General features: G+C 35.8%; 2 protein-coding genes across 2 annotated transcripts in view; both read left to right on the top strand.

The window, feature by feature from the left end:
* Positions 1-26074, top strand: part of LOC140153243 (adhesion G-protein coupled receptor G2-like) — a 33764-nt gene that overhangs the window by 6402 nt on the left and 1288 nt on the right. The gene's annotated exons all lie outside the window — the stretch shown is intronic.
* On the top strand, positions 22391-25910 carry LOC140151681 (adhesion G-protein coupled receptor G2-like). Its single transcript, XM_072174017.1, has 5 exons — positions 22391-22483; positions 23036-23209; positions 24595-24728; positions 25188-25450; positions 25843-25910. Exons 1-5 carry the CDS (start codon positions 22391-22393, stop codon positions 25908-25910), a joined length of 732 nt encoding a protein of 243 aa, XP_072030118.1.

Here is a 26074-nt window from a genome sequence, read left to right as displayed (position 1 = left end):
GCCATATAACGGACCAGTGAAGCGCGCAAAATTTTGTAATTTTAGCTTACATGGTGTTTTTCGAGCTAAAAAAGATACATAGCGCAAATTTGGCCCAATGGTAAATCCGGTCCTGTGTGTAAATGTAAGAGTCATAAATAACGAGATAGGTATGAATATTATTAAATTGTCTAACTCCCCAGAATTGTCTAATTCCAGAAGATTATATCCTGTATAAGGAGAGCTTTTTTTCCAGGTAAAAATAAGTGCAATTTCAACTGTAATTCCTATCTGTTCATATAAACAGCCTTGAAATTCACGAAATGTACCAGCTATCATACATCGTCCACACCAGGTAAATAGTCATTTTGTACAGACAGTAAACGAACCAATAAAAATACGACATGTAACAAAGCACATGACTGCTGAGAGTAGCTGCTAAGTTACAGCATAAGCTGAATTTATACTCCGCGAGCCGTGAGCGATTGGTATTTGACCAATAAGGTAGGTCACTCATTGGCTAAAAACCAATCGCTATAGCTCAACGATGTAATAAATTCATCCAGGCCAAATCCTATTGTTGAACGTCGGACAATAAAACTTGTATTTATAATAGTGTCGCACTGTCTGTATAGAATTGAAAACTCATTGACAATTAAGAGCACATTCCATAGTTGCATTGACAATGATTGAGATGAATGGGTAACCGAAACTTGAAATTATTTCTGGTATTTATTCCTAGCTACTATGAAAAAGAGTAATGGTAACAGTAATGTATGGTGGTGTATTTACTATTGATATTCAATGTATGATTACATCTCAAATCCGTGAATATATCCCGTTGTTTTTCGTATTTGTAAAAACCTATTGTTGGACATGCAAGTGAATATATGTGTTGAAAGAATATGGTAAGCTGCTGTCTTCGCTTTGAACTGCCAGTCTGCGCTAATATCAAATTATCACAATTTATACTGTCACATACCATATTGCACTGGCAGTCCCATTCCTTTTTAAAGGAAATGTTATCAATTTGATATTTGTTGAGATATCCCTCCAGATTCAGCTTTGTACCCAAGTAATGTCGCTGAAAAACCAGTTGTCACAATTATTGGTCAAAATTAAATCATTGTTGGTTTTACATTCCCAACATCGGGTGTAATTATTACAATTTGAATTTTTTGATAGGTGATAGCATATTCCAATAAATTACATCTTGTATTATTTTGCTATATCAATTTACCATTGACTCTCTCTGCGTGTAAGTATTTGTAGATATTATTATTGAGCTTATTATCGACCTTGTTGGCTGCTATAGTTTTATCTTGTTGCCAAATATTATCGTTATCATGGTTATAGTTTACAATTTCCGTTTCAATATGCCTGTCTATTTTCCTATGTGTCACATGCGTAGACACATAAAGATATAGAAGATCCTCTTTCCTGTGTTTAGTTTGATTAAAGCAACAATTAACTATTAAGTAATACACCCGGGTAATACAATCTTGCTAAGCAATACAATCTGTTGTCAGTGGTGTTACGTATCCTTGTTCAGAAATAGATGTCTGTAAAAAGTATGATATATGCGTCATAATAGTAGGCATATCATTCATTATAAGACACGCGATGTTTCAGTATTTAGTGCCACTTTCGGGGCTTTTCCCGCCTTTAAGTGCAGCAACGAAACAAAACAAAACAAAATACAGAGTCAACCAAAATAAAAGAAAGAAAAACAAACAGTACAACAAGGAGCCGGATTGTACTTGTGAAATAAGGAAGGGGTTTGATTAAAATCAGGGTTTCGCGAGGTAAAATAATTGTAAGCTTTATTTAAAACAAAATAACACGGGCCTATATTCCGGTGGTACATTAGGGACCGTTCACAAACTGGACTTGTATTAGGCTAGCGGCACTCTGTACAAATTGCCTATACCGATTCCGAAGACAAGATCTGTGGTACAGTCGCATCCCCTGCTTTGTACGTGTTTACCCAGGTCACGGTATGTCTACGTGACAAACAGTCAGGGTCAGCGGACAGCGCAGTCTGTCTGCTGCCATATCGTAATAGATCTATCAGTCACCTTTTTGTACCGTTCGCAGAGCGTGACGTCTGCACAACAACAGCCTAATATGGGCATAATGGCTCCGCCCAATGTAGTCTCGGTACCAGCCGGTTTGTGCTCCTCCGTCCCTAAACAAACCGTCTGGCGACAGCCTCATAGTACGTCTTTTCTGATTGGCTGAACCCTAACCCGCTCACAAACTGGGTTTACAAATAAGGAATGTGATGCGCACGCATCCCAGTACTAGTGACAGCCCAGAATACGTAACTTACAGCCTGTATGCAACATTGATAAACACTGCACCGGGGATAAACATTATATTATTTGTGTAATAAAATCGGTTGTTTTCTTCACTTTTTTCGACTCTACGTTTCTGTCAAGACAAACCAAATGCGTTAGAAAGGTGAGTGTGCGGAGTAATTGGTATAGTAATTTCATGGAGTCGTTTTCTCGAGCTCACTGTTTTATACTCAACAGTAGAGTCAGTAGTGAGTACGTCGAGTCAACATGATTGATTCATGACATGCATGTATAAAATTTATTTAAAACATGATTAGTATGTACAGGACATTCAGAAAGCTTATACAGAACATGCAGAACACATGAACAGTGAGTGCAGTACGTATGATCTAGTTCGCAACGCAAACTTAAAAAACAGTCATGACAGTGCAAAACAGCCGGGCAAAACAGACGCATATCATTTATCGGCATGACGTATCAATTGCATGCTGCAGAGTTCCCTGTACTATGTGTAATCATGCAGCATGAATTCTGCACATTTGTTTTGCACACATCCAATATGCATGCAGGGCGGTCGCGGCTGTAGCTGGGGGAGTATCGAGTATAATGGGGTGTGACACCCCCTAATAATTCTTAATTTTGTCGGCAAAAATTGACTGTTGCTGGCAAAACCATAGGCAAATTTAATACAAGAGTCATATAAAAATTTAAGTGTGTGGTTTTTACCAACTTGGGCTGTTATACAATATTTTTATGTAAAGTAACTAATGAAAAATAAACGATGACAAAAAAATGTTGAGGAAAAAATTTTATCCTCCCCCCACTCACTTTTTAGATTCTTGAGCTTTAATTGTTCTGGTTAAAAAATTAAGGTCATCAATTCACAATTTTACTAGGCAAAAAGGCGAGATGGTAAGTTATCTTGAAATAATATATATTTTCTTAAGATATTAAAGTTATCTTGATATAATAAATAATCTTGATAATAAATTATCTTGAGATGATAAATTATTTTGAGATAATAAGGTAAATTATCTCAAAATAATAAATTATCTCGAGATAATAAATTATTTCAAGAAAATATTTTTATCTGGAGATCATATATTATCTTATATAATCACCTTATCACTTATCTTCAGATAATCAATTATCTTGAGACAATCAATTATCTCGAGATAATCAATTATCCTGAGATAATCATTTATCCTGAGATAATTATCTCAAGATAAATAACTCTAAAAATTACATATTACATATACCGTACTCTATATATTTTTGTCCAGATAAAATATCTTGAGATAATAAATTTATATCTTAAGATAATTGATAACAAATTATCTTGAGATATGTATCATCAGTAATTATCTTTTTTTTACTCATCACTCATCAATGCTTGTCATTTGTATTTAGTTTGCAGTTGACCAAGATATCAACATTAATGGAGATTAGAGATGAATGTGGGATTTCTGTGACAATTGACCTGATACTTACAAGTACCGGTAAGTAGAAACATGCGCTAGGTCAACTCGGCTTTTTTTTCTTCTTTATTTAGAATAGTGCCAACAGCAAAAGGACACAGAACTGTTCGGGTCAGTCAGTCAGCCCATAGAACAGGGGTTTCTTCCATTGCTTTACTGTATTTCAGTATCAAGTCCATTTTAATCCACAGCTCAAGCTTTCTTGCTTTAATATGGCTTTAGTTTATCTATATAACAAAATGAAGATTATTAGGATCTTGGTATAGAGACCAGTAACACTACCATGTACCAGTACATGCCATGTATATTTCAATATGCCATGACTTCTAAAAATGGGTGTGTTTCATTGTGAGTACTTCCATAGCAAAGTTAAGTGTTGGACACTGAAATAAGAAGCTTGTAATGTTCAAATCTTCTTTCATTCAGCAAATTCATCTGTTGAATATTCATGCTGGTAGATTTCATCCATGCAATAACTGTACAATGTAGACATTAATCATCCACATGCTATTACAAGCATGAAAAAAGTTTTTATATTATGTAAAATTGTTATTATTGTCTTGTTTTACAGGGTCATGCATGATGGTTTGGAAAATGGACCTTGTGATGGCTATACCATGGACATAGGAAACAATTAATTTTTGAATCAACGGAGGAACTATTCTTGTTGGAGCTCAATGGATTATTCAACCTCACGGATTTGTCACAAACTTCTCACATAACATTATAATGCAGTTAATGGATGTAAAGTACCAGCATTCAGCAAAGAATCAGTACGGTTGAATTAAGTTAATGACATGTCGAAGTCTGGCTATCTTTGTGACTAATTTGTGAAACATTGCACTATTTCCCTGTTTGATGCTTCAAAAGAACTCCAATGATAAAGGTTAGACCTGTACAATAAATGAATTGTGAAGAAAAACAGAACAAAAAATATTTAGGGCTCCAGAATTACACAAAAGATTGCATAAACAAGGGAATAATTGCGCCAAGATCATAACACAGGAAACCGATATGATACAGGGTCTTTGAAAGAGCTGTGCAGTCAGAAAATTTAATTTGTGAGAACCGTAATATATAATGCCACAACAAAAATGATGTTGCTTGGTAAAGCATCTGCCACATATTTTTTTGAATTTTAAAAATTGACCCATCGGGTCTGGAATGACAACAATTTGAAAATTACACCTCAAAGTGTAATCGTTTCCACAAGTCAAATTATGATGCATGAATAGGAACACAAATTCAATTTCCAACGGTACAGTTCTTCAGAGACGCCCTGTATACTGCAAAGCAGGTTATTTTAGCGGTATACTTTTTTTTCATGATTTGAACTGTTTTGCTGTTTCTTGTATTCAAGTTTTGGTTATTACAACATATGGTTCAAAAATATTTTTGCAAGCTATAAAATTTACGCTTCTGAAATTAACAGCAAAAATAAAAACCTAGTGAAAATTTCCGCCTATGCAGTAATGGTGATAGTAATCAACAAATGCTACAGTTTTGATGAAACTGATCTCACAGCTTGATTTCAAATTGTTTATTATTAAAAGAAAATGTTGCATCACCTGGAATGACTCTGTAACAAAGGAAGTAGAAGTGGTCATGAGTATGACGTAGGGGTGGTCTTAACCCTGCAGAATTATGGAAACTTTTGAACCTCATAAAATTTTTATTTTTTTAATTTAAAAAAAAATAGATATATCTAGGACTTTTTTTTTATCAACTTCACCAAAAATATCTGAATGTCAGGCTTTTAAAAATTATTTTTGAGAAAATTTAGCATTTTTCAACCTTTTTTGGTGAACATTTCTCAAAGTTGGTCAAAATTCCATTTTTTTTTAAGGGTCCTAGATATCTATATCTAGTTTTGAAAATTAAAAAAAAAAATTGTTACATTTCCCCAAATAATTTGGATGAAAAAAACGTTTTGTTCAAAACTGAGCATTTTTTCACAAATTTGACCTCACAGATGGATTTGTCAATTTTTTGCCATTCTTCACCCAATGGAATTTGGGGAGCTGCACATATAATTGGTGGAAGTGCTGATAGGTTTGCGCTGCAAACGGCCATTAGCCTAGTTGATGCGATCTGATTGTGATGATTCACATGGCAGCGAAATTACAGTGCTTTAAAAAAAAAAAAAAATTAAATTAAAAAAAAAAAAATTTAGAGGATTAAAATCCTCTAAAATAGTAAGACCTAGGAAAGAGTGCTATATAAATCCAAAATGTATTTATTTTTTATTTTATTCTAAATTTGTATACTTTTATATACCTCAGACCAACAATTTAGCAGTTATGGGGCTCAAAAGTTGCCATTATTCCAGGGTTAAGACCAACCTTAATACCTAGTGTTGTCCAGGTAACAAGCCATTCTTGGTAAAACTATTCTTTATTAGAGTGGTAATGACATGTAAAACAATTAGAGACCAGTGTTATCAAATGTGGGGCATTACATCTACTTGATCATTCATGGTGCCCAACATTTATTAACCTTGGTCCTTTTTGGCTCGTACATACATAAACTGGAATGAAAGCCATTTTTGTGGGACATGAGAGCACATCAGACATAATTTTCATTTTTGAAATTCATGATATCATAGTAATAGAAATTTTATGACAAATTAATATTTTGACATTTTTCACATTTTTGATATATAACAGTCCTCGAATTTTTTTTGGTGTTTTGGGGAAATCCATATCTTCAATACGAAAGGTAAAAATTTCCAATTGATCGCAGGCTTTTCATCCCACCTACATACACTATAAGTATAAATCATCAGATTTATAAAGTTTACTTCCAGTACTGTTAAATACCAAAAATACCAATTTTAATCATTTGCCATATAATGTGTATTACATTGCGAATTTCAAAAAATCAAAATTATTTGATATCAAATTTAACACTGAAGAAAATTCAAGCAAAGCAAATAATTATGTTTGTAATTTATTATTCTTTTCATTGTTCACAACAAAGTCATGATTGTTAACATCATCTGTAATGTACAATGTTTGTGTTAAAAGTTACCAAATTTTTCTTCAATAAGGTAAGCAAATCTTCAGATACTATGTAAAGAGGTTTAATAAAATGTTCCTTTTATATAGCATGATTGATGGTTCTACTTAGAGTGATTGTAGTCATAAGAAATTATACATTTCATGTAAAACTAGCTCAGTTCGCTGACCATAAGGCCATCTATTGCCACATGACTCGACTAAGTAAGTTGGGAGTGTTTCAAAATACTTGGATTTCCCTGACAATAATAGAAATAACTTGGAGCTGTAAACAGATGTAACGACAGTGGCGTGCGCAAAGGGGGGACCATACCCCCACTATTGCTGAAAAGTCAGGAGAAATGGCCCAGTCAAGGACACATTTTGAAAAATTTGGGAATCAAGACCTATCCTCCACCACTTAAAAAAACTTGCAGATGCGACCGTAATGATAGCCAGATTGTTTTGCTGTGACTTTTATTTTTACCAATTACATACTGAAGGTGCACCAATTTTTCAAAATGTGTCCTTGACTGGGCCATTTCTACGGGCACAGGTAGGTACATCATTGCCAAGGTACCAGGCTGGTACACACCAAGTACCTACACAGTACCAATACTGCTACTGCACAGGATCTACCAGCAGTGGTACTGCACTGGTCCTACACTGGTAGTACTCCCCTGGTACTGCACAGTACCAGCCAAGTACCTTTGGCGATGGTGTACCTGTGCAGGAATCTGGTACTGTTACTAAGCTTGTTTGTTTAAACGGTCGCTCTGTGTCCAGTTGAAATTGGATTACGCATCTCCTTTCTCTTGGCCCAAAGGCTGACAGTAAAATTGTTCACTTGATTATTGGAAGTGGTCTTCTCTTCATATTAATATTAATCCTTAAACACTTGTTGTCACAGTCCACTGCTTAGATTTAATTTCTTGATTGGAATGTATTACCGGTAATCAAAAAGTTACTTGTGGAGTGCTTGTTATCACACATGGCACTGCAGTACACCGCTAAACAGACTTGCAGAGGAATGTTTATCACAATATGCTGAATGTGGGTCCTTATATCGACAACCAGGTGACTGAGTTTCCAGGCCTTGGTCAATCTTTCTGTAAATTTTAAAAGAAATAGAATAAAATATTTTATTGTTTCACATCGAACAAGTTGGTAAGGTGCAGTGATGCCTTATCGGGGGTTCCAAGGGGCAGCGCCCCCAAAAGCTCATGGATTTTAAGGTTTTTCAAAGGCCCAGATTGGGTATTTCCCCCTTTTTTGTTCAAGATTTATGTGAAAAAATTATTAAAATTACCGTGCGCTACTTCGTGCGCCACTTCGACTGACTCCAAGCGCCACAAGTGGCGCGCGCGCCGCCAGTTGAGAAGGCTTAACGATTCTGATCAGTGCTGGCCCGATGCCAGTCACTAAGCTTCATTCACTGTGAGCTACGTTGCACTGGCATACCAATTACTGATATTAAATTAGTTAAAAGGGCATTTCATGACAATCCATAGCCTCATGGCCCCACTTTTTTCAAAAAAGGTTGAGATTTTTATACCACTGGAAACCTCAGGCTACATATCACCGGCGTGTCCAGGATCTTTTCCTGCGGGGGGCTCAGCCCCTCTTTCAGATTTATGTGGGGGGCTTGATGGCTAAAATCGCCAAAAAACGGCTGATTTTACATGATTTTTAACAAAGTGCGGGGGGCTTCAGCACCCAAACCTCCCCCCCTGGACACGCCACTGCATATTATAAATGATTATGTACACTGCTCCATAGGCCACCATTGTAATTTCGCTCTGGTATACCAGAACGAAATTCAAATTTGATGATATTTTTGCTAAAGGAATTAATCTGCAAGAAATATTTGGTACCGGTACATTTAATTTTTTTGAGAAAAGTGAGGGATCCGGATGAGGCTGTGGATCACGGAATGACCTTTTAATTAAGTTTGTACTGTAAAAATAAAGGGAATTTGGCCGGGGAATTTGTTACTGACTTGATTTAGTAATACCAACAATCTACCCCGGGCTTACTACACTATTCAAACAGTGCAGCTTTGCATACATTGTACGTATTAAACGTACGTATAGCTATTTCATCATTACGTGTCGTAACTTATTCAACTGTCTTCTTGGGCTCTGATGGAGGCTATAAAAAGCCTATAAAATGCCCACCTTAAACACCTAAATTACACTGCATAATCTAATAAATGAGTAGGAGTTAGAAGACTTCTGCTGCCAATCGGGTCCAATTCCATGTGTGTACTTGTTGTACCACTTGGAGAGAACCCGGGAGAGAACCGTGTCAACACCATTTCTTGAACTCGTTGACTGATTTGGCTGTTACTAGCTTACTTTAGCTTACCCGGGACCATTTTTAATATACTCACTTTATTACAGCACTCAAAACTGGCATACAGATTCAATCCATATTGTAGTTCTACTCGAATTTCCACAACTCCACAGCATACACCAACGTTGTTTACATTCTCCGCACATGACTGAACCCGGAAGTCCCTATTGTGAGTCGCTTCCTGGTTCCGTTCACGTGACTCTGCTCAGCCAATTGAAAATGTTTTTATATCTACGCTTTTGAATATTCATTAAAATTCATTAACCAATCAGCGATTGTCAATTTCAGGCTGTCGCCAGACGGTTTGTTTAGGGACGGAGGAGCACAAACCGGCTGGTACCGAGACTACGCCCAATGAACCATATACGGCGCTGTCAATCATCCTTTTCGTAGCTACGTCACATTACAGCTCATTCATATCATTACATATTCACAATCACCTTTGTAGAACAAACTCTTACGCAGGTACCGAGCTCGCGCTGTCCTCACTTTAGCGATCGATGTAGCGCCTCTCTTAATTTAGTACTCTTACATGTCTTAGCTCCTTAGATTATTAATACACAGATTGGAATTTTCCATGTCGCCAGGTATGTACGCTGTACCGGCGTGAGCTGAATTCGGATACGCTTAGAGCGCACAGGCATGGAAAATTCCAATCTGTGTATTAATAATCTAAGTCTTAGCTTGTATTCGCATTTTGCACGGATCCGCCATCTTGCTACCAAAACGATGTTCTCCCTGCAAACGCATGCGCAAGAGGTGCATTTTTGTTTCTCGCGCTTTTCTAGCAACGCGCCAGCAGCCTTTTGCACCGCGTACGCGGTAATTAAAGCATGCGTTTGACAGGCGTACGCACACAAAGCACGCGCTTTGGGGTTAGAGCCTCGTTTTGAGACGACCGTGCGATTGGCGAATATAATTATATAGATGCATAAAGGTCATAAACATGATAAAACAACGTCTGTGGGTAGACGTAACCATGCTGTACTTTCCATAGAAGGAGGAAGTGATCTACTTGGCGTAACTCGTAGAATCAATAGGGCTAAGGAAAATTTATGCTTGATAACGTTATTAATATTATATCTGAGCTCCATATCTACAAACATTACACGGAAGAGGCTGTGTTCTCTTGTTACATTTCTTTGTTTCTTGAACGGATGAATTTGGAGATCTAGGTAAGTAAAATATATTTTTACAATGCTAAAATAAAAATTATACATAATTTGGTATGTACTGGTATACGATTTTAACCTATAAACACCACACAAGGCACTTGATGCACACGTCAATGACAATCATGGTAATACGTACCTTTAGGTCCCGAGTTTTAGGCCTGTTTAACATGAAACCATTAATGTACTGGTACATAGAGCTATCACCAGTGAAACAATCCAGAACAAAGTGATTAGGACACATCAATGTTTGATTTCATATGGGCCTCCTACGTTTTAATGCATGTACAGATTACAGGAAATATGACAATATATATAATTATGATGGACAATTGTTTTGGTTTGAAAATTTAAAAAACAAAATGCGTGAATACTATGCTCCATATTATATTTTGGCTCCATGTTAAGCCTTGACGGGCTGGAGGCCCAGTATCAATATAAAACATCAAGGCCACAAACCCGGCAGGACTGATGCCGGAAACTCCCATAATGATGACTTAGTAATGGAGTAATATTCCAACATATAAACAGAGCAAGAAAGCAAGAGTAACCTTAATGTAACGTTGACCAACTTAGGGCGTCAATATGGTCATCCTAAATTGAGTGTAGAGCCATATGTAAACTGGCAATATACGACAGATTAGTTAGGGGACAAGAAAGCATGAAGTTATCGACATTTTTTGGGACAGCCTGTCATTCATTTTTTTTGACCCCGTAATTTCTCTCATTCTTCAGGCCCTGCCCTCTGTCGGGGGCTAATTTATAGTTTAAGCTTGATCGCCATTGTTTTCGAGCTCTATTGTTTTTACGACTTGATTTGGTTCACAACATATATGTGTTAATAATATGTTTTCTTAAATAATTGTTTTCCTCAACTAGACGGCAATACATTGATTTTGAAAATGATGTTCCGGATATGTTGGATATTGTTGACTTGGTACATGATATTAATATCAGCTTTGGAAGACATGCGCGTAGGTCCTGTTGACTCCTCGACAAAAGGAAGAAGACAAAGTAAGAAAAAGTTCTGATGTTTATATTTCTCTTCTTTTATTTCAACACGTAACTTATTGAATAAGGGGAGGGGAGCATGACCAGTGTTTGTACTCAAATATTCAGACAAATAAAGCTGACACACAAGATGAATGGTATGGGTTCTATATAGTAGATCCCAAAGCTTGATATAAGGCGTGTTATTTCCGCCCCATGTCCATGCTTTCAGGCGAAAAATCAACAATTTTCGTTTTGATATTGGACTTTATAAAGCAATATAGTAACATTTCCATGAAAAATAGAATTGTATTTCTTTTCCACAATAAAGGAAACAACAACAACAACAATTATAAAGCGTCAATTGTGACGTGTCATGTCAAAAGGAGACACTTTTGGGCAGGATCGTAAACGGAGAAATAGCCAGAAATCTGCCCGGGGGTGATTGTTTCACAATTTGGGTTTGTTGCGAATTTGTGATGTTATTCATGTGTGAATTGAAAACCGCGCGCTTCAAAGTTGACCAATTTTAGAAAACATCTATGTCAAAAAATGAATTTCCTCATATGCTTCATTTATCCAAATTGTTTGAATTTTTAATATATGGTGTGTGAAGACTTTCCGAGGCTACCATCGGGTCCGCAAAATTAAATATTGTTTTGTTTAAGAGCTACTGCCTGTTTTTATGGATTTTTGAAGATCGCTCATAAATCAGTAAATATAGGCCTATTGAAATAAAGGGACCTACCACCATTTAGCTGAAATATTAATCTTTCTTAGCATGTAAATTATTTCCGTCGACAACGAATGAAACACTTGCTTTGCCTTGAGTAAAACTAATTAAAAACAAAACATTATCAACGAAATTTTTAGGAGTAATTTTCCAAACCACAATAGCTCTAAGCCATTGTGTGTGTCCAAGGCCATACTATTTCTGTATACGCGATACAGTAGAATGGCTGTTCCTTTTACCATTTGTCTTCCCATGTTAATCCAGATAACAAAATGTTAATTTAAAGTCTCATTGCAAATGAATTTTTATTTTTACTTTTCTGATTTAGCTTTGAGCAATGGTGACACATACCATGTTTACAGAAAAAATTAAAATTCTATTCCAGACATCGTCAAAATGTCAAACTTTGTATTTTTTGTATTATATTTAAGTAATTCACTGCAGTTTCTTTATTCAACATCATAACAGGTTCATACTTGACAAATTTATGGTGAATGAATAGACTTTCATTAAATATTGGAAAAAACCCAAAATTACTCATTCCTAATTTACATAATAATATCACGAATACATAATTAGCTGTAATTAGCTAATTTGCATAATTAATTACTTTTTGTGTATTTTTTGTTATCAATTGAAATAACTTTGTATACATATGTGTGCAAAAAACCGCACCCTAATATCATGTACGGTTTTCTATTGGCATCAATTTTGCATATTAATTAGCTGAACTTAGTCATTTTTTCACCTTTAATTTGTCTGCAGATTGGCTGAAATAGCTAAAATAGTATATTTGGTTAATTTATTATAATTATTCAATGATAGATTTTTAAATTTTTGATTTCTTTAACGAAGTACGGAAAGATAGGCATTTAACCTGTGATACTTAAATTAACGCTGCTTTGTCAAGCAAGGGTCCAAATAAACCTTCAAAATCTCGAAATGTGCCAATTTTGTCATTATAGCCATTTGTGGCAGGTTTTAATTCCATTTATGAGCATCTTAAAATTGACACTACATCACAATGCATTGACCGATTTCAATTAAATATCGTGTTTCTGCTGCGCTTATTTTTGGGGTGATTTGCCTACTGATAGTTTCAGACCGGAATGCAACTGGCTGATATCTCAATTTCCAATTTTATAATACCATAACTTCCCAGCAAACACAAAATGTTTTCGACATCATTCGCAAAAGGTTATAAAAGGTTGTCAGAAAACGTTTAAATGTCGGGTTATATAAAGGGTACATTAATGGTATTAAACGTTTTCATAACATTAAATAACATTTGTTGGTAATTTACTGCACAGCAAACACAAATGTTTTACAGAAAACATTTAAATGTCGGGTTATATAAAGGGTATAAAAACGTTTTGATAACATTCCAAAAACATTTTTGAAAACTTGGTACCAATCATTCAAAACAGAATGTTATTTTGGAGTTGAAAAAATATTTGGAAAAAAATGTTTGCCCAAAATATTTACAATAACGTTTTTAAAATGTTTTCACGACCTTTATATAACCAGACATTTAAATGTTATTAAAACGTTTTGTATAAAACATTTTAAGAACATTCCTGTGTTTGCTGGGAACAAATATTTTAACATAATAATTTATTTAAGTGTTGACAAAATATTTGGGCAAAAATAATTCAAACTTTTTAGCTTGACAAATCCATTAAATGATTACTCACGACTTTAGCTTTCGCCATCAGGGCTGATGGCTTGATCACAAGTGAATAGGTCCACTGCTTTTCCCGCGAAACGGCTTGTTGACATTTGGGCAAAAATTTTTGCAAAAATAGTTTACAATGACATTTCAAAAACATTTTAAAAACATTGTTGCAGTGTGTTTTCATACAAAACGTTTTAAATCGATTTCATGACCTTTATATAACCCGACATTTTAATGTTATTAAAACGTTTTTACCTAAACCAAAACCCAAAATATAACTTATTTAAAATAGATGGCATTTCAGCCAATCATTACTCTCTCTTACCCAGGACCCATTATGACCTGCTCGTTCGACGTTCGTTGGCCATATTATAATTTGGGGTTCGCAATCGAAGGGAAGCTGTAGGAAAAACTGCCACCATGGAGGCCAAATGGGGATCTAAATACCGATACCATTGAATCATATACAAATGCTCAACTGGGGGGATGCTTTCAAAAGGGAGGTTCCCGTTCCTTGTCCTCCGCTGATTACGGTACTGCCTCGGAGCAACAAATGGTACCAGCATGAATAAACATAAAGCATCGGCTTGTGGACGCATTCTGAATGTAGCCATCCTATAGCCATTTCTCCTCATTATCACACTCTTAAACGGCGAGTGCGCTTTAAAAAGGGAAAGCTGCTTTAGCACGATTTTTTGGAAATGGTTCATAAAAATGAAAAGGATGATTGTGACTTACTCTAATCTTGTCTCCCAAGGTTATTATACTATTTAACCTGGAGGAATCATTCAGTGTCAGAGACTTGATGTCCAGGGTAGGGTGTAATGACAGCTAGGCTTTACCCTGATCGGAACTGGATGTGAGATCTATGTCATCTAGTGCATCAGCCCACAATTCAAATGCAGATATGAATAGTGGATATTTTGTTCAATTTGTTAATTATATTGGAAATTGACAGGAATCTCTGAACGTACATACAAAATTTCAAATATTGAAAAAGTCTGCTTAGTTCCAAACTAAAGACGTCTCCTTTTCTTAAAATTGTACTTATTTGGACTCATATTATTATACATTACATTACATTACATTACATTACATTACATTACATTACATTGCATTATATTGCATTGCATTACATTACATTACATTACATTACATTACATTACATTACATTACATTACATTACATTATTATCAATTTTTTGCTATGAGAGTTTTTAACAACAGTGCACATATTCATTTAGTACTTTTCAAATGTGCTTTTCTCTTACATGATCGTTACGATTTTTTCATCATAAATAACCTGTGAAAAGTGTGCTTAGCATCAAACAACTAGGTTTTTTCTTCATAATATTTTGTTTTCTGTTATTATTATTTTTTTGCATATTAAGGATTAGCTAAGTTCTAATTATTTTCAAATTTTCAATCAACAGATCAGGACGAATCAATGGAAACGGCAAAATCTCCCCCGGATGTGTTGATTAAGACATGTGAAGGTGAAACAGTGAGTGTAAAATGTTCGCAAGTGCAAACTTTGAGGTGGGTATCTGCAGAATACAAAACACTACAAGATCCGGGCAGGTGTGTTGACCATCAGAATAGTACGAATTCGTTAGCACACTGTCACCCCAAGAACTCATTAGATGTTGTTCGTCAATTTTGTGGTGATAGCAATGAATGCACTTTCACGGTCAACGATACCTTCTTTGAGGGAGATCCATGCTTTGATGTATATACATATGGTTTGGAGGTGAAATATTCATGCAATGGTATGTAATATGATTTAAATTGTTATTTTGCGTCATTCATCGATTGTGTACGGAGCCCGGGAAGTGACATGTAAAATTTTAAAAATATCTCGAGATAATTATCTCGATATAATAATCAGGTTATCTCAAGATAAACAGGTTATCTCGAGATAAATTTCTATTTTTTTACATGTCACTTCCCGGGCTCCGTAATTGTGCGATATCTTTTAACCTTGTTTTTTTTTTCTAAAAGCCTTTCTTCTGACCCACCAATCCACCCAGCATATTTTGATTCTAAATGCCCACCTTACATTCTCCACACTAAAAAGCTCCATGCGCCTTCATGTATCTTAAATGCTAGTTGCACTTTCATGACTTAGGTCTTTCCTTGGCCTTCTCTATTACTTGGCGAACAATGTTCAAACTGTTCCTCTGGCCCTGTAGTAGGTTTGATTCAGTTTGTCACTACCGTTATCATGCACTTGCATGCTTCAGTCCTTCGACAGGCAGTGTTGATGTTTTTTAAATTATTGCTGGCTTTTTCTATGAGTTTGCATTTGGTAGGTTTCGGGGTTGAGCGAATTACTTCATCATCTCAGAAGAAATTCCGTCGATTCACAATTCGATGCGCCTCCAGCGGTAGCTGAGGAGAGGCCAAAATACGCAGTGCATCATGGGAAAATGTCGACATCCAAAGCCCACGTAATACGAATACAACACAGGAATATGTCATTGTGAAAATGTCAATATAATTATAATATACGTTAATATACACTAAGCAAAAGTTTACAATAATTGTAGTAGATCCTTTTTCGATCTATTGATCACACGGAATCATTCGTGGAGTAGTTTCAGCATTATTATTATGACACTCGCGTAGAAATTCAATGGTGGCTAGGAAGGCGAAGTCGACCCGGGAGGTCAAAAATTGGACAAGCAAGAGTAACCGTTGGTGGCGCATTGTATTGTGAATCGCGAGAATTGGCGCTCAGATGTTCGCTGAATTATTCTTCTCATCACTTCATTACTCGTCTGGAGAAGTTTTAAAGCAGCCATTTTAGCGTTGCTTGCAGTAAAAACCAGATTTCGTAGATTTCAGGATCTTGAAGAGTTAGTAACTGTTGCTTCTGGCAAGGGCCACTTCAATCTCCTAGACTTCCTTTTCAATCAGCTTCCTTGTGCAGTATTAGACCGGTTATATGCAGTTGGGTTGGCTTTGATACAGCCTGTTTATACATTTGTAGGCAAAATATCAATAATTTTTTTTATTTATAAAGTTATTTGGCATTGTAATTACCATTATTTGATTATGTACCTATACGACACAATTTTGCTTTACTGCAGGACAACAGACACAAGATTCCGAAAATATGCCACAAATTTTGTTTTTGTGTGAAAGCAGAAATATGCCTCTAATTTGTGAGACTGGAAACTTAATGATACTGTCAGCTGCGTTTAGAACAGTAAAACACGACGAGTATGATCATTGCGGAGCCAGAGGAGAAGCTTACTTCCCAAACTGTTCAAAAGATGTTTCAACGGATGTTCATCGAACATGTAATGGAAAACCAACATGTGCTTTAAAAAGATTTACAAAAACTTTTGGTGACCCCTGTGCCGACAAATTCAAATCATATTTTAAGTTCGAATATTCATGTGATGGAGGTATGTATAAAACATTCTGATTACTTTGATCTCATTTTGAATACCAGCACGAGTGTAGAATCGGGATCAATCAGTTGAAGAATAAAATGCCTGGTGTTTTTCTGCGCCAAAATATTAGTTTTCAAGAAAAGCATCAGTATTAAATAAACTATTCTTCTTAGTTTAGACGCAAAATATTTTAAACATCAGCTACCACGATTATATGGGCATGAAAAAAATCACTCATATTTTTTGGATTTAATTTGTTAACCTCTTTCGTCTCTCCTCTTTGAAGGTCACGAAGCACCGTATTGTAGATGTAAGAATGACGGTGCTTGTGAAGGAGACCGTTGTAGATGTCAAACGGGATTTACAGGAGACTTGTGTGAAATTCGTAAGTTTCAACGTTATTCAAAATACGTAAAAACAAAATGCAGTTCTTTTCGGCAAGGCGCTGCACTTTGCTTTGTACTTGCAATACATGGGCACAGCAACAAAAGATGTTGTTGGACCCTAAAGTCCACCCTACAAGAACGAATGCCACAGGAAAACATATGAAAGAGAAAAGAAAATATCAAGGAATGTGTTTGGGACAAAATAAAAGCGATATTTTGGCCTTTTACCGTAAACTTGGCGCAAAGTAAGCATTTGCAAACATCCACCTCATGTTACGCTCTCGATGCCTCAAGAACATGTGTTTTTAGTCCTCACTTAATGAATTATTTCTTGCAGCGAGCTGCCAAAAAACTAGAGAAAAGAAGTTCTCATGGCCTGAAGTTACTAATACTGGACAAATGGTGATGGTTCAATCAATAGAAAGATGTCCTGTGAACACAGAAAAACGTAAGTATGCGTATATGACACCTATAACACGAAGGAGGTTCCGAATCATGGTGGAGGTAGTGTTGGTAGATGTACTACAACCAGGTAGGACGACTCGAAGGGTGTTAACTAAGACCTAAGATCTCTTACCGGGAATACTAAGACTTAATAATAATACCGGGAAAACTAAGACCTTATACCTGGAAACTAAGACATAAGACCTGGTAAAGTAAGATCTGGCAAATTAAGACCTGGAAAACTAAGACATGAGAAACTAAGACATGAAAATCTAAGACCTGGAAACTAACCTAGTTTGCCTTTCAGCATGGCAAATGCAATTTATCTGCGAATATGTAACATAGTCAGGTGAGTTAGCTTTCATGGACAATTGTAGGGGATGGGGGCAAGATGATCTTAATTAAAGAATTAAACATTTTGCCATTTCTTACTAATACCCATTTTCTATTCTTCACAAATAGGAAATTTGGGACTTGCCGAAAGAAAATGCTATAATGATCCAATCAATGGAGGTCAGTGGGCAACCAGTTTTACAATAAGTAATTGCGGAAAGCAACAAAGGACAGGAGTAGAACATTTGTCTAAGGTTTGTGAATTATTTCTCAATTTCTTCGTTACTGGTAAACATTTTGTTACCTTTAGGATGATTCATCTATCTTTGTAAATAGATATTAACATGATATCGGAAAACTTAAATATTAATATTAGTAGCCAAATCCAGAGCTTTGTTGACGGGGATTTGCCATTTAGTCTAATACCATTTGGTCTAATATCCATTTCGTCTACATCCATTTCGTATAAACCCATTAGGTCTATATCCACTACGTCCAATAATCATTTGGTCCTTTAACCATTTGGTCCGATAATCATTTGGTCCGATAACCATTAAGTCTAATAACCAATAAGTCTAAAACCATTTAGTCTAACAACCATTTAGTCTAATACTTATTTGGTCTATAACCAATAGGTCTAATAATCATTTGGTCTAATCGCCATTTGGTCTACACACCATTTAGTCTTACAAGCATTTATCTTATTAATAAATAGACAAAATGGTATTAGACTAACTGGTTATTAGACCATACGAGTATTAGACCTAACGGTTATTAGACCAAACGGTTATTAGACCAAATGGTTATTAAAGAAATATTAGACCAAATGGTTATTATACTATATGGTTGGTAGACATATCGGTTATTAGACCAAACAATATTAGACTAAATGGGTATTAGACTATATGATTATTAGACTAGGTGGCAATTAGCCTTTCTGGTAATAGACCAATTGGATATAGACTAAACGGGAATTAGACGAAATGGTATTAGACGAAATGGCAATAGACCATTACCACTACTTTACAGTATACTTTGATAAACAGTTATCGAATCAGAACAGCTCATAAACCTTAATATCTCTCTGAAATGTGCCGGATGGTACTTCGTTATACAATCAAGTTTAAGTTTTGTCTTTCCGTAAATTAGCATTTGAAATGCAAAAGATATTATGGTAATCGTAAATTACTTTGCAATTTTGAAGAGAGTGATTCCAAGTTGTATCCTAATTTAGTATAATGTATTCCACCATTTTGACATTTAAAGACACCAGTGACTGAAGGGAATGTGCAAGAAGTTACAGACGCACTTGCAAGAGCTATTGAAGATGCCAATAAGAATTCAGAAGATGTTAACATTGCAGATGTACAGAAAACGTTTGATAACATAGTTCAAGTTCAATCATCTTCACCAAATGTAAGTTTTGTTATTGTTCTAAGTTAGAAAATACCATTTCAATCAATTAAGATAAATATTGTCGTGACGCAAGTGTTTAATTTTCTGACATTAAGAATTTTTTTCTTCAGAAAAGGCTGTTACAATAAAAATAAATAATGATATCTATCCAGACATTTAAAGGTATTTTACACAGTTTCAAATGACATGCTTATACATGCTTGGATCAATTTTACTTCCCAAAAAGACTATTTTGTGTCAATTTAAACTAATATGGCCCAGGTTATGCGTCATTTATGTATATTGTTAATAACCATAACGACGTGAAGGGCACCAACCGGTATTTTCAGTAATCTTACAGTTTTTGTCAGAGAAGAACGGCACTTGTTTACATTTTGAGAGCATGCAGAGCATACACACGGAAGTGGGGTTCTGATTGGCTGAATCAATCGTCTGACAATCATAGCAACAGACCAATAATCTAATTGGCCGATTGTGCGTGAAATCGTTGGTCGGCGCAGATCGGCGCCTTTAAAATGAACATAAAGCTCCGCGACGATGTCGCTCATTAACAGGGCGCTCGCGACAATCTGAGCAAGGGAGTGCCGTTTTTCTCTGAAACCCAATGTAATAATATGTATTTATGATCTATGATCTGAAACGGAGTAAACGACAACGTTTGTCATTTGTAGGAATATTTACTATTGAATGTCTATCCTGTCAGAATAAACAAACAAACACAAAACAAAATCCATTAGTTTTTGGTTTGCGCGAGAGTAACATCGGCTCGTAGCATGAAAACAATCATCTCTATGTGCGACTGAAAATACCAATAAAGAGACCTTTATTTTTGTTTTTAAATTTGTTTAAAAAGGTCACTGAGGGTGTCATCAAAGCCATCAACAGTATTCTGTCTGCGAATATAACATCAGATGACCAGGAATCTGCAAACGCATCATCTCAAATAATCAGATCGTTTGAGAATCAAGTAGCCTACACTATTGAGACGTATGGAAACTTGAGCTCTGTTAAGCCTAACATTGCTGTTAAGGGTGTCGTCGTTAGTGAGACACAAGTTGGAGGTGGTATCGGGTTTGCCATTAAACAAACCAATGACGGATTTGGTGCGGATAGCAGTCGAAGTTTTGATCCAAATGAGGACAGAGACGACCAAATTATTGGAAGTTCTATTCAATTGCCAAAGGATGCGCTTTTTCAAATTGGAGAAAGCAATGGTAAATATTACATGTGCCCAGCAAACACAAAACGTTTTCGACATCATTCGCAAAAGGTTATAAAAGGTTGTCAGAAAACGTTTAAATGTCAGGTTATATAAAGTGTATATTAAGGGTATAAAACGTTTTCATAACATTAAAATTCATTTTTTGATAATCTACTGCTCAGCAAACAAAAAATATTTTAGATAAAACGTTTAAATGTCGGGTTATATAAAGGGTATAAAACGTTTTAATAATATTCCAAAAACATTTTTGAAAACTTGATACAAAAGATTCTAAACAGAATGTTATTTTGGGGTTGAAAAGATATTTTGCGAAACATGTTTGCCCAAAATATTTGCATTAACGTTTTAAAAACGTTTTTATGACCTTTATATAACCCGACATTTAAATGTTATTGAAACGATTTGAAAAAACATTTTAAGAACATTTCTGTGTTTGCTGAGTGCAAATATTTTAAAATAATGTTATTTAAGTGTTGACAAAATATGTGGCAAAAAATGTTTGCGAAAATAGTTTACAATAACATTTTTGAAAACATTTTAAAAATATTGTTGTAGTGTGTTTTCATACAAAACGTTTTAAAACGTTTTCATGACCTTTATATAACCCGGTTAATGTTATTAAAACGTTTTTATAACGTTTTTGTGTTTGCTGGGTGGTAGGACCCATCGAAGTTTAGATTCTCTCTACAAACTTTCTTGTTTGCATTGTTTTGCAAATGCGCCTGCCAGTACATTTTGTTTGGCCCCGGTAGAATAGTTACCCTGGTGGAATGTGTAGGTTATTATAAAGACATAGAAGAAGTGAATTTGTGTGCTAAAAACTTTAATTTCTTCAAACATACGAATCTCTCCTAAGAAATTTTGCACGTGTTCTGGGTAAAATCCTCTTAAACTTAAATATCATACTGGGAAGTTTTGATAATTATTACCTATCTAGCTAGTTTTCCAGAGTTTTCAATTGTGGCTGTAAAAATCGAAAATTTGATATTTCGCATATATCTGCCGTTTTATTTATGAAAATATGATACTGAGATATATACTGATGTATATTGAATAAACAGCAGTTCTAACTTTGCTTAGTTTGCCCTGTGCTGAAACTAGGGGATTCATAATCATAATTAAAGAAGAGAAGTGAATCTGGTGCAAAATCGAAAGATACTGTTTTTTCTTCTTTCAATTGTTGATAAGGAAAGCGAAGTGTTTGACGGCTAGAAGACACATCCTAATAGCCTAACCGATCATAAAGCATTAATTAATTAAACAGATCAAATATACAGATAATTATTTAGCCCCACACACCATTTGCGTGCTTGTAGACAAAAACACCCGACGCACCACACACCTCACCTCTCCATACACCATGACACAAAACACCCCACCTCCTTGGTAAGACGATAGCAAGAATGCGTGTTTTTTTTTCATTTGCAGGTACTGGCACCAAAGTAAATTTTATTGGATACAACGACAACAAACTATTCCAGTCACAAACACTAGGCGAACTAAACGCTTCCATGATTGTTGGCCCAACAATCTCAGCTGTTGTCCTTGGTAAAGATGTTGCCAATTTGAAGAAGCCAGTTATCATACAGATTGAACTGAGACAGGTAAGAGATGAAGAGATGAAAAGATGAAAAAGGCGGTCCTTTGTGATCATGTAAAGTCAACTCAATTTGGGCATAGGGGAACATTTTAAAGCACGTAGGTTTAAACCTCGAGAAGCACAAACCCGTCATCGAAAAATATGAAATATGAAATATCAGACCAAGATGTAAATCGGTAAACAGGTTTTGGTACAGAAAGCTCTTAATTGTTATAGATTGTTCAAATTAGTAAGATTCAGTCATGTGAATTATAGCCTATCGCTAAGTTACCGAAATAGAACGGGCAAAACTGTTTTTTTTCTTCAAGAAACAAAACCTGTTGATCACGCATTGATCTTATACATTATTATTATGCTTACACAAAGTCAAAGCAATCTTGGCATTGATGTTTAACAAGAGTGATCACTGTCAATCGTAAAATTGCTAATATATTATGTAATTGATTAAAGTGTTAAATTAGTTAGAGTTTGTCTTTGTCCATGACTAGCTGATAGAGGGATCCAGCGCACATTGAACATATTGACACAACAGAGAAATATAATTCTGGTTTTTCAGGGCAATGAAGCCATACCAGAAGCCGTTTTGAACACGTCCAAATGCGTGTATTGGGATTTTAGCAAGCGTAATGGAATCGGCGATTGGGCAGAAGATGGATGCGAACTGATGAGTGCTGAGTCAGGAAAAATAACCTGCCATTGCAATCATCTTACAAACTTTGCAGTGCTTGTGGTAAGTATACAGCCTTCTAACCAGCTCCTCAATTATTAGAGTCAGGAAAAATATACTGTCACACCCGCTGTCACTGCAACCATCTTACAAACTCTGATATGCATGTGGTAGGACGTAGAAGTCCTACCTGCCTCCGGAGCTGCCTCTCTTTATCACAAGCGAATATAGAGTAGTTTGTCTCGTCTCAAATTGAGAGCAGCTGCATATTTGGATTTCGCAGTGACAGATTCGACTCAGTACGTTTACGTTCTTGCGTCCTCAGCGTACTGACAAATCGCCCTTCTACGCGTGTGTATATGTCCCGAGGGATTAGGGTAGCGCCATTCGAATATGCTGCTGTATACGAAATCCAACATGGCGTTACTCTCAACTTGAGAGGAGACAGAATATAATCAGGTTGCTAAGAAAAACGCTCAAAGAAAGATAAAAATCGCAAATTGTGGTCAAGTTTGTCTTGGTGGAATCTTGGCCCCAGTTCAGTCGTTGTAAATAGCCCGTCTGTGTCAGTTAAATACGAACGGTTCTAACTTCACAAAATGTCTACCAGTTCAGGATACTCATTTATGTAGAATTCTACTCACTTCAATTTGCGTAAGTAGCCCAAAAACTTACACGTTATTTACTGGTGAAATATAATCTATATCCCCATATGAACGTCACTCACCCATGTCACAGGTACAACAACAGTAATGCAGACTCATGTGCAAAAAGGATCTCTTCACAAATTACGCTTGAATTGGAATCTCCAACAATGTGTAGGGTCCAACTACAAGGAGCCGATTGCCCCACCTAATTCACCGTTTTGCCCACCATAAAACTTAAGATAAAAGCCAACAAAGCACTCAATATCCACTTTCGTTTTGGGTTCCATATTGACTACGTTCTACATACGATCTGTGGTGTGGTATCGTCAAAAATGGGAAAATACGTTATTTGATTTGTGTATTAATAAAGAATTAAAGTACGATTTTTTTAAATTTAAAATTTGTTATTCTATACTCAAAATGCTGAAATAATACTAGTAATAATAGTCGGAAAGGGTTTTTTGAGCTGAAATAACAAGGTAAAGTGAAAGAAACCCTACTGGTTATTTTGGCCGTTTAACATGCAGTTCTATGGAAGGACATAAAGTCATAATCATGAATTATGACTTTATGTCGAACTTTGGCTGACGCCATTTAGGTGCAAGTTGGGACATGTGTAAACATTACTAATATGCCAAAAAATCAGGTTTGAAAAAAATTAACCAATTTCATATTATAAGATCGTATATTATGGCTGTAACGGAAAGTTTCCTGCGCGTTCGACCGATTGCAAAATATACAAATTAAGGTAATAATAATTACATCCTTGAACACCTTAATAAACATTTTGTTTTACTATAGGATTTCTCAGGTCAGCAAGGTCAAGATTCGGAACCAGGGACTTTGAATTTCACCTTAGAAATCATCAGTAAAGTGGGCTGTGCTTTCTCAATAGTTGGACTGTGTTTGACATTGATGACATTCCTTTGTTGCAGGTAAGTGTCTATTGCCATGTGTAGGTATTGAAATTTTAAGCAGTAGCATATACCTACCACTTTAGCTTTCAAATGGTTTGGTGTTAAGCCGGGTCGGAAGACATCCACAGCGAGAGAAGGCAGATTGTTTTATATACTGAAAAGACTCATGTCACATGGTTAGCGCAAAAAGAACTGAATAACTTTTAAATCACGCCATAATAAACATTTTTTTTTGCCAATGAAGTTTCAGTGTCATTTATTTCTCTTCGGCGGCATTCACGTGACCTTATCATTGGAATTGAGTATCGTTGGTCTCACATTCATTGGAGTCTTTGAAAGACTTCCGCCTTCGTTCCACTGTGGCCTTCGTCTTCCTACCACTTCTGTATCAGAACCGTATTAATATTGAAGCCATGCGGCTATTCTCTTGACCAAAAGCCTCCCTCTTTGTTTTTGAATGTTTTAACACTATTACAGAGGACTTCGCATCAGTCTCCAACGTAAGATCCTCATCCAGTTCTGCATCTCAATGCTAGGTTTATACTTTGCCTTCTTGCTCGGTATTGACAGCACCGGTTCCGAGATAGGATGTATCATTGTAGCAGCATTTCTGCACTACTTCGTCTTAACTACAGTACTATGGATGGGGGTTGAGGCTCGCCATATGTATATCACCTTGGTTACTGAATCAGGCAGAGTGGGAAGGAAGTTTCTGATTAAAGCCAGTTTTTTTGCTTGGGGTAAGATTTTGCAGATAAAGGATGTTCATATTCAAGTGGTGATATTCATGTGCATACAAAAACAAACATCCCTCACCCTCCAACCCCAACATATACATACACACCCCTCGTCCGCAACATACACACACCGAAATAAATTCGTTGAAAAATTCATAAATGTGCACTCCAGGAATATCTGTGCATTTATTAAGTTACAATTGCAAAAGCATTTACCATTCATAATTAACGTCATTACTGATACATTATACAATATCATATAGCATTCATACAACATGTACAACCACACATTTTCAATTCCACATGTATGAAATGTTTCCTTCTCCTATCGCTTTACTGCGCTCCTTCACGCCTTCATTTCTTGTTCCTGATTTATTTTTTTCATGTCTTGACAGGTGCTGGTTTGATACCAGTCGGCGTGGTGCTAGCTATAAAACAACGCGATTACATAGCGCCGTCATAGTAAGTGGCATTATTGTTGTTTTCCTTCAAAATATAAGTTAACAGTAAAAGAGTGTTGCCTTTCGTCCAGATCTCTAACTTTACACATTATATTCGTGTAGATTACATTGTAGTTGACTTCTACCATCAGACCATTATAACCCTTTTCTATAACATATAATATGT

This window comes from Amphiura filiformis, chromosome 5 (genome assembly GCF_039555335.1).
Source record: "Amphiura filiformis chromosome 5, Afil_fr2py, whole genome shotgun sequence".
NCBI classification, from domain to species: domain Eukaryota; kingdom Metazoa; phylum Echinodermata; class Ophiuroidea; order Amphilepidida; family Amphiuridae; genus Amphiura; species Amphiura filiformis.
The sequence above is the reverse complement of the archived record's forward strand: the minus strand, read 5'-3'. Positions and strand labels throughout refer to the sequence as shown.

Excerpts from the sequence above, each read along its gene's own strand:
- LOC140151681 (XM_072174017.1), top strand. The coding sequence starts at position 22,391 with ATGATTGTTGGCCCAACAATCTCAGCTGTTGTCCTTGGTAAAGATGTT. Across the intron at positions 23,210-24,594 it reads CAAACTTTGCAGTGCTTGTG|GATTTCTCAGGTCAGCAAGG; the intron begins GTAAGTATACAG and ends GTTTTACTATAG. Across the intron at positions 25,451-25,842 it reads AGCCAGTTTTTTTGCTTGGG|GTGCTGGTTTGATACCAGTC; the intron begins GTAAGATTTTGC and ends ATGTCTTGACAG.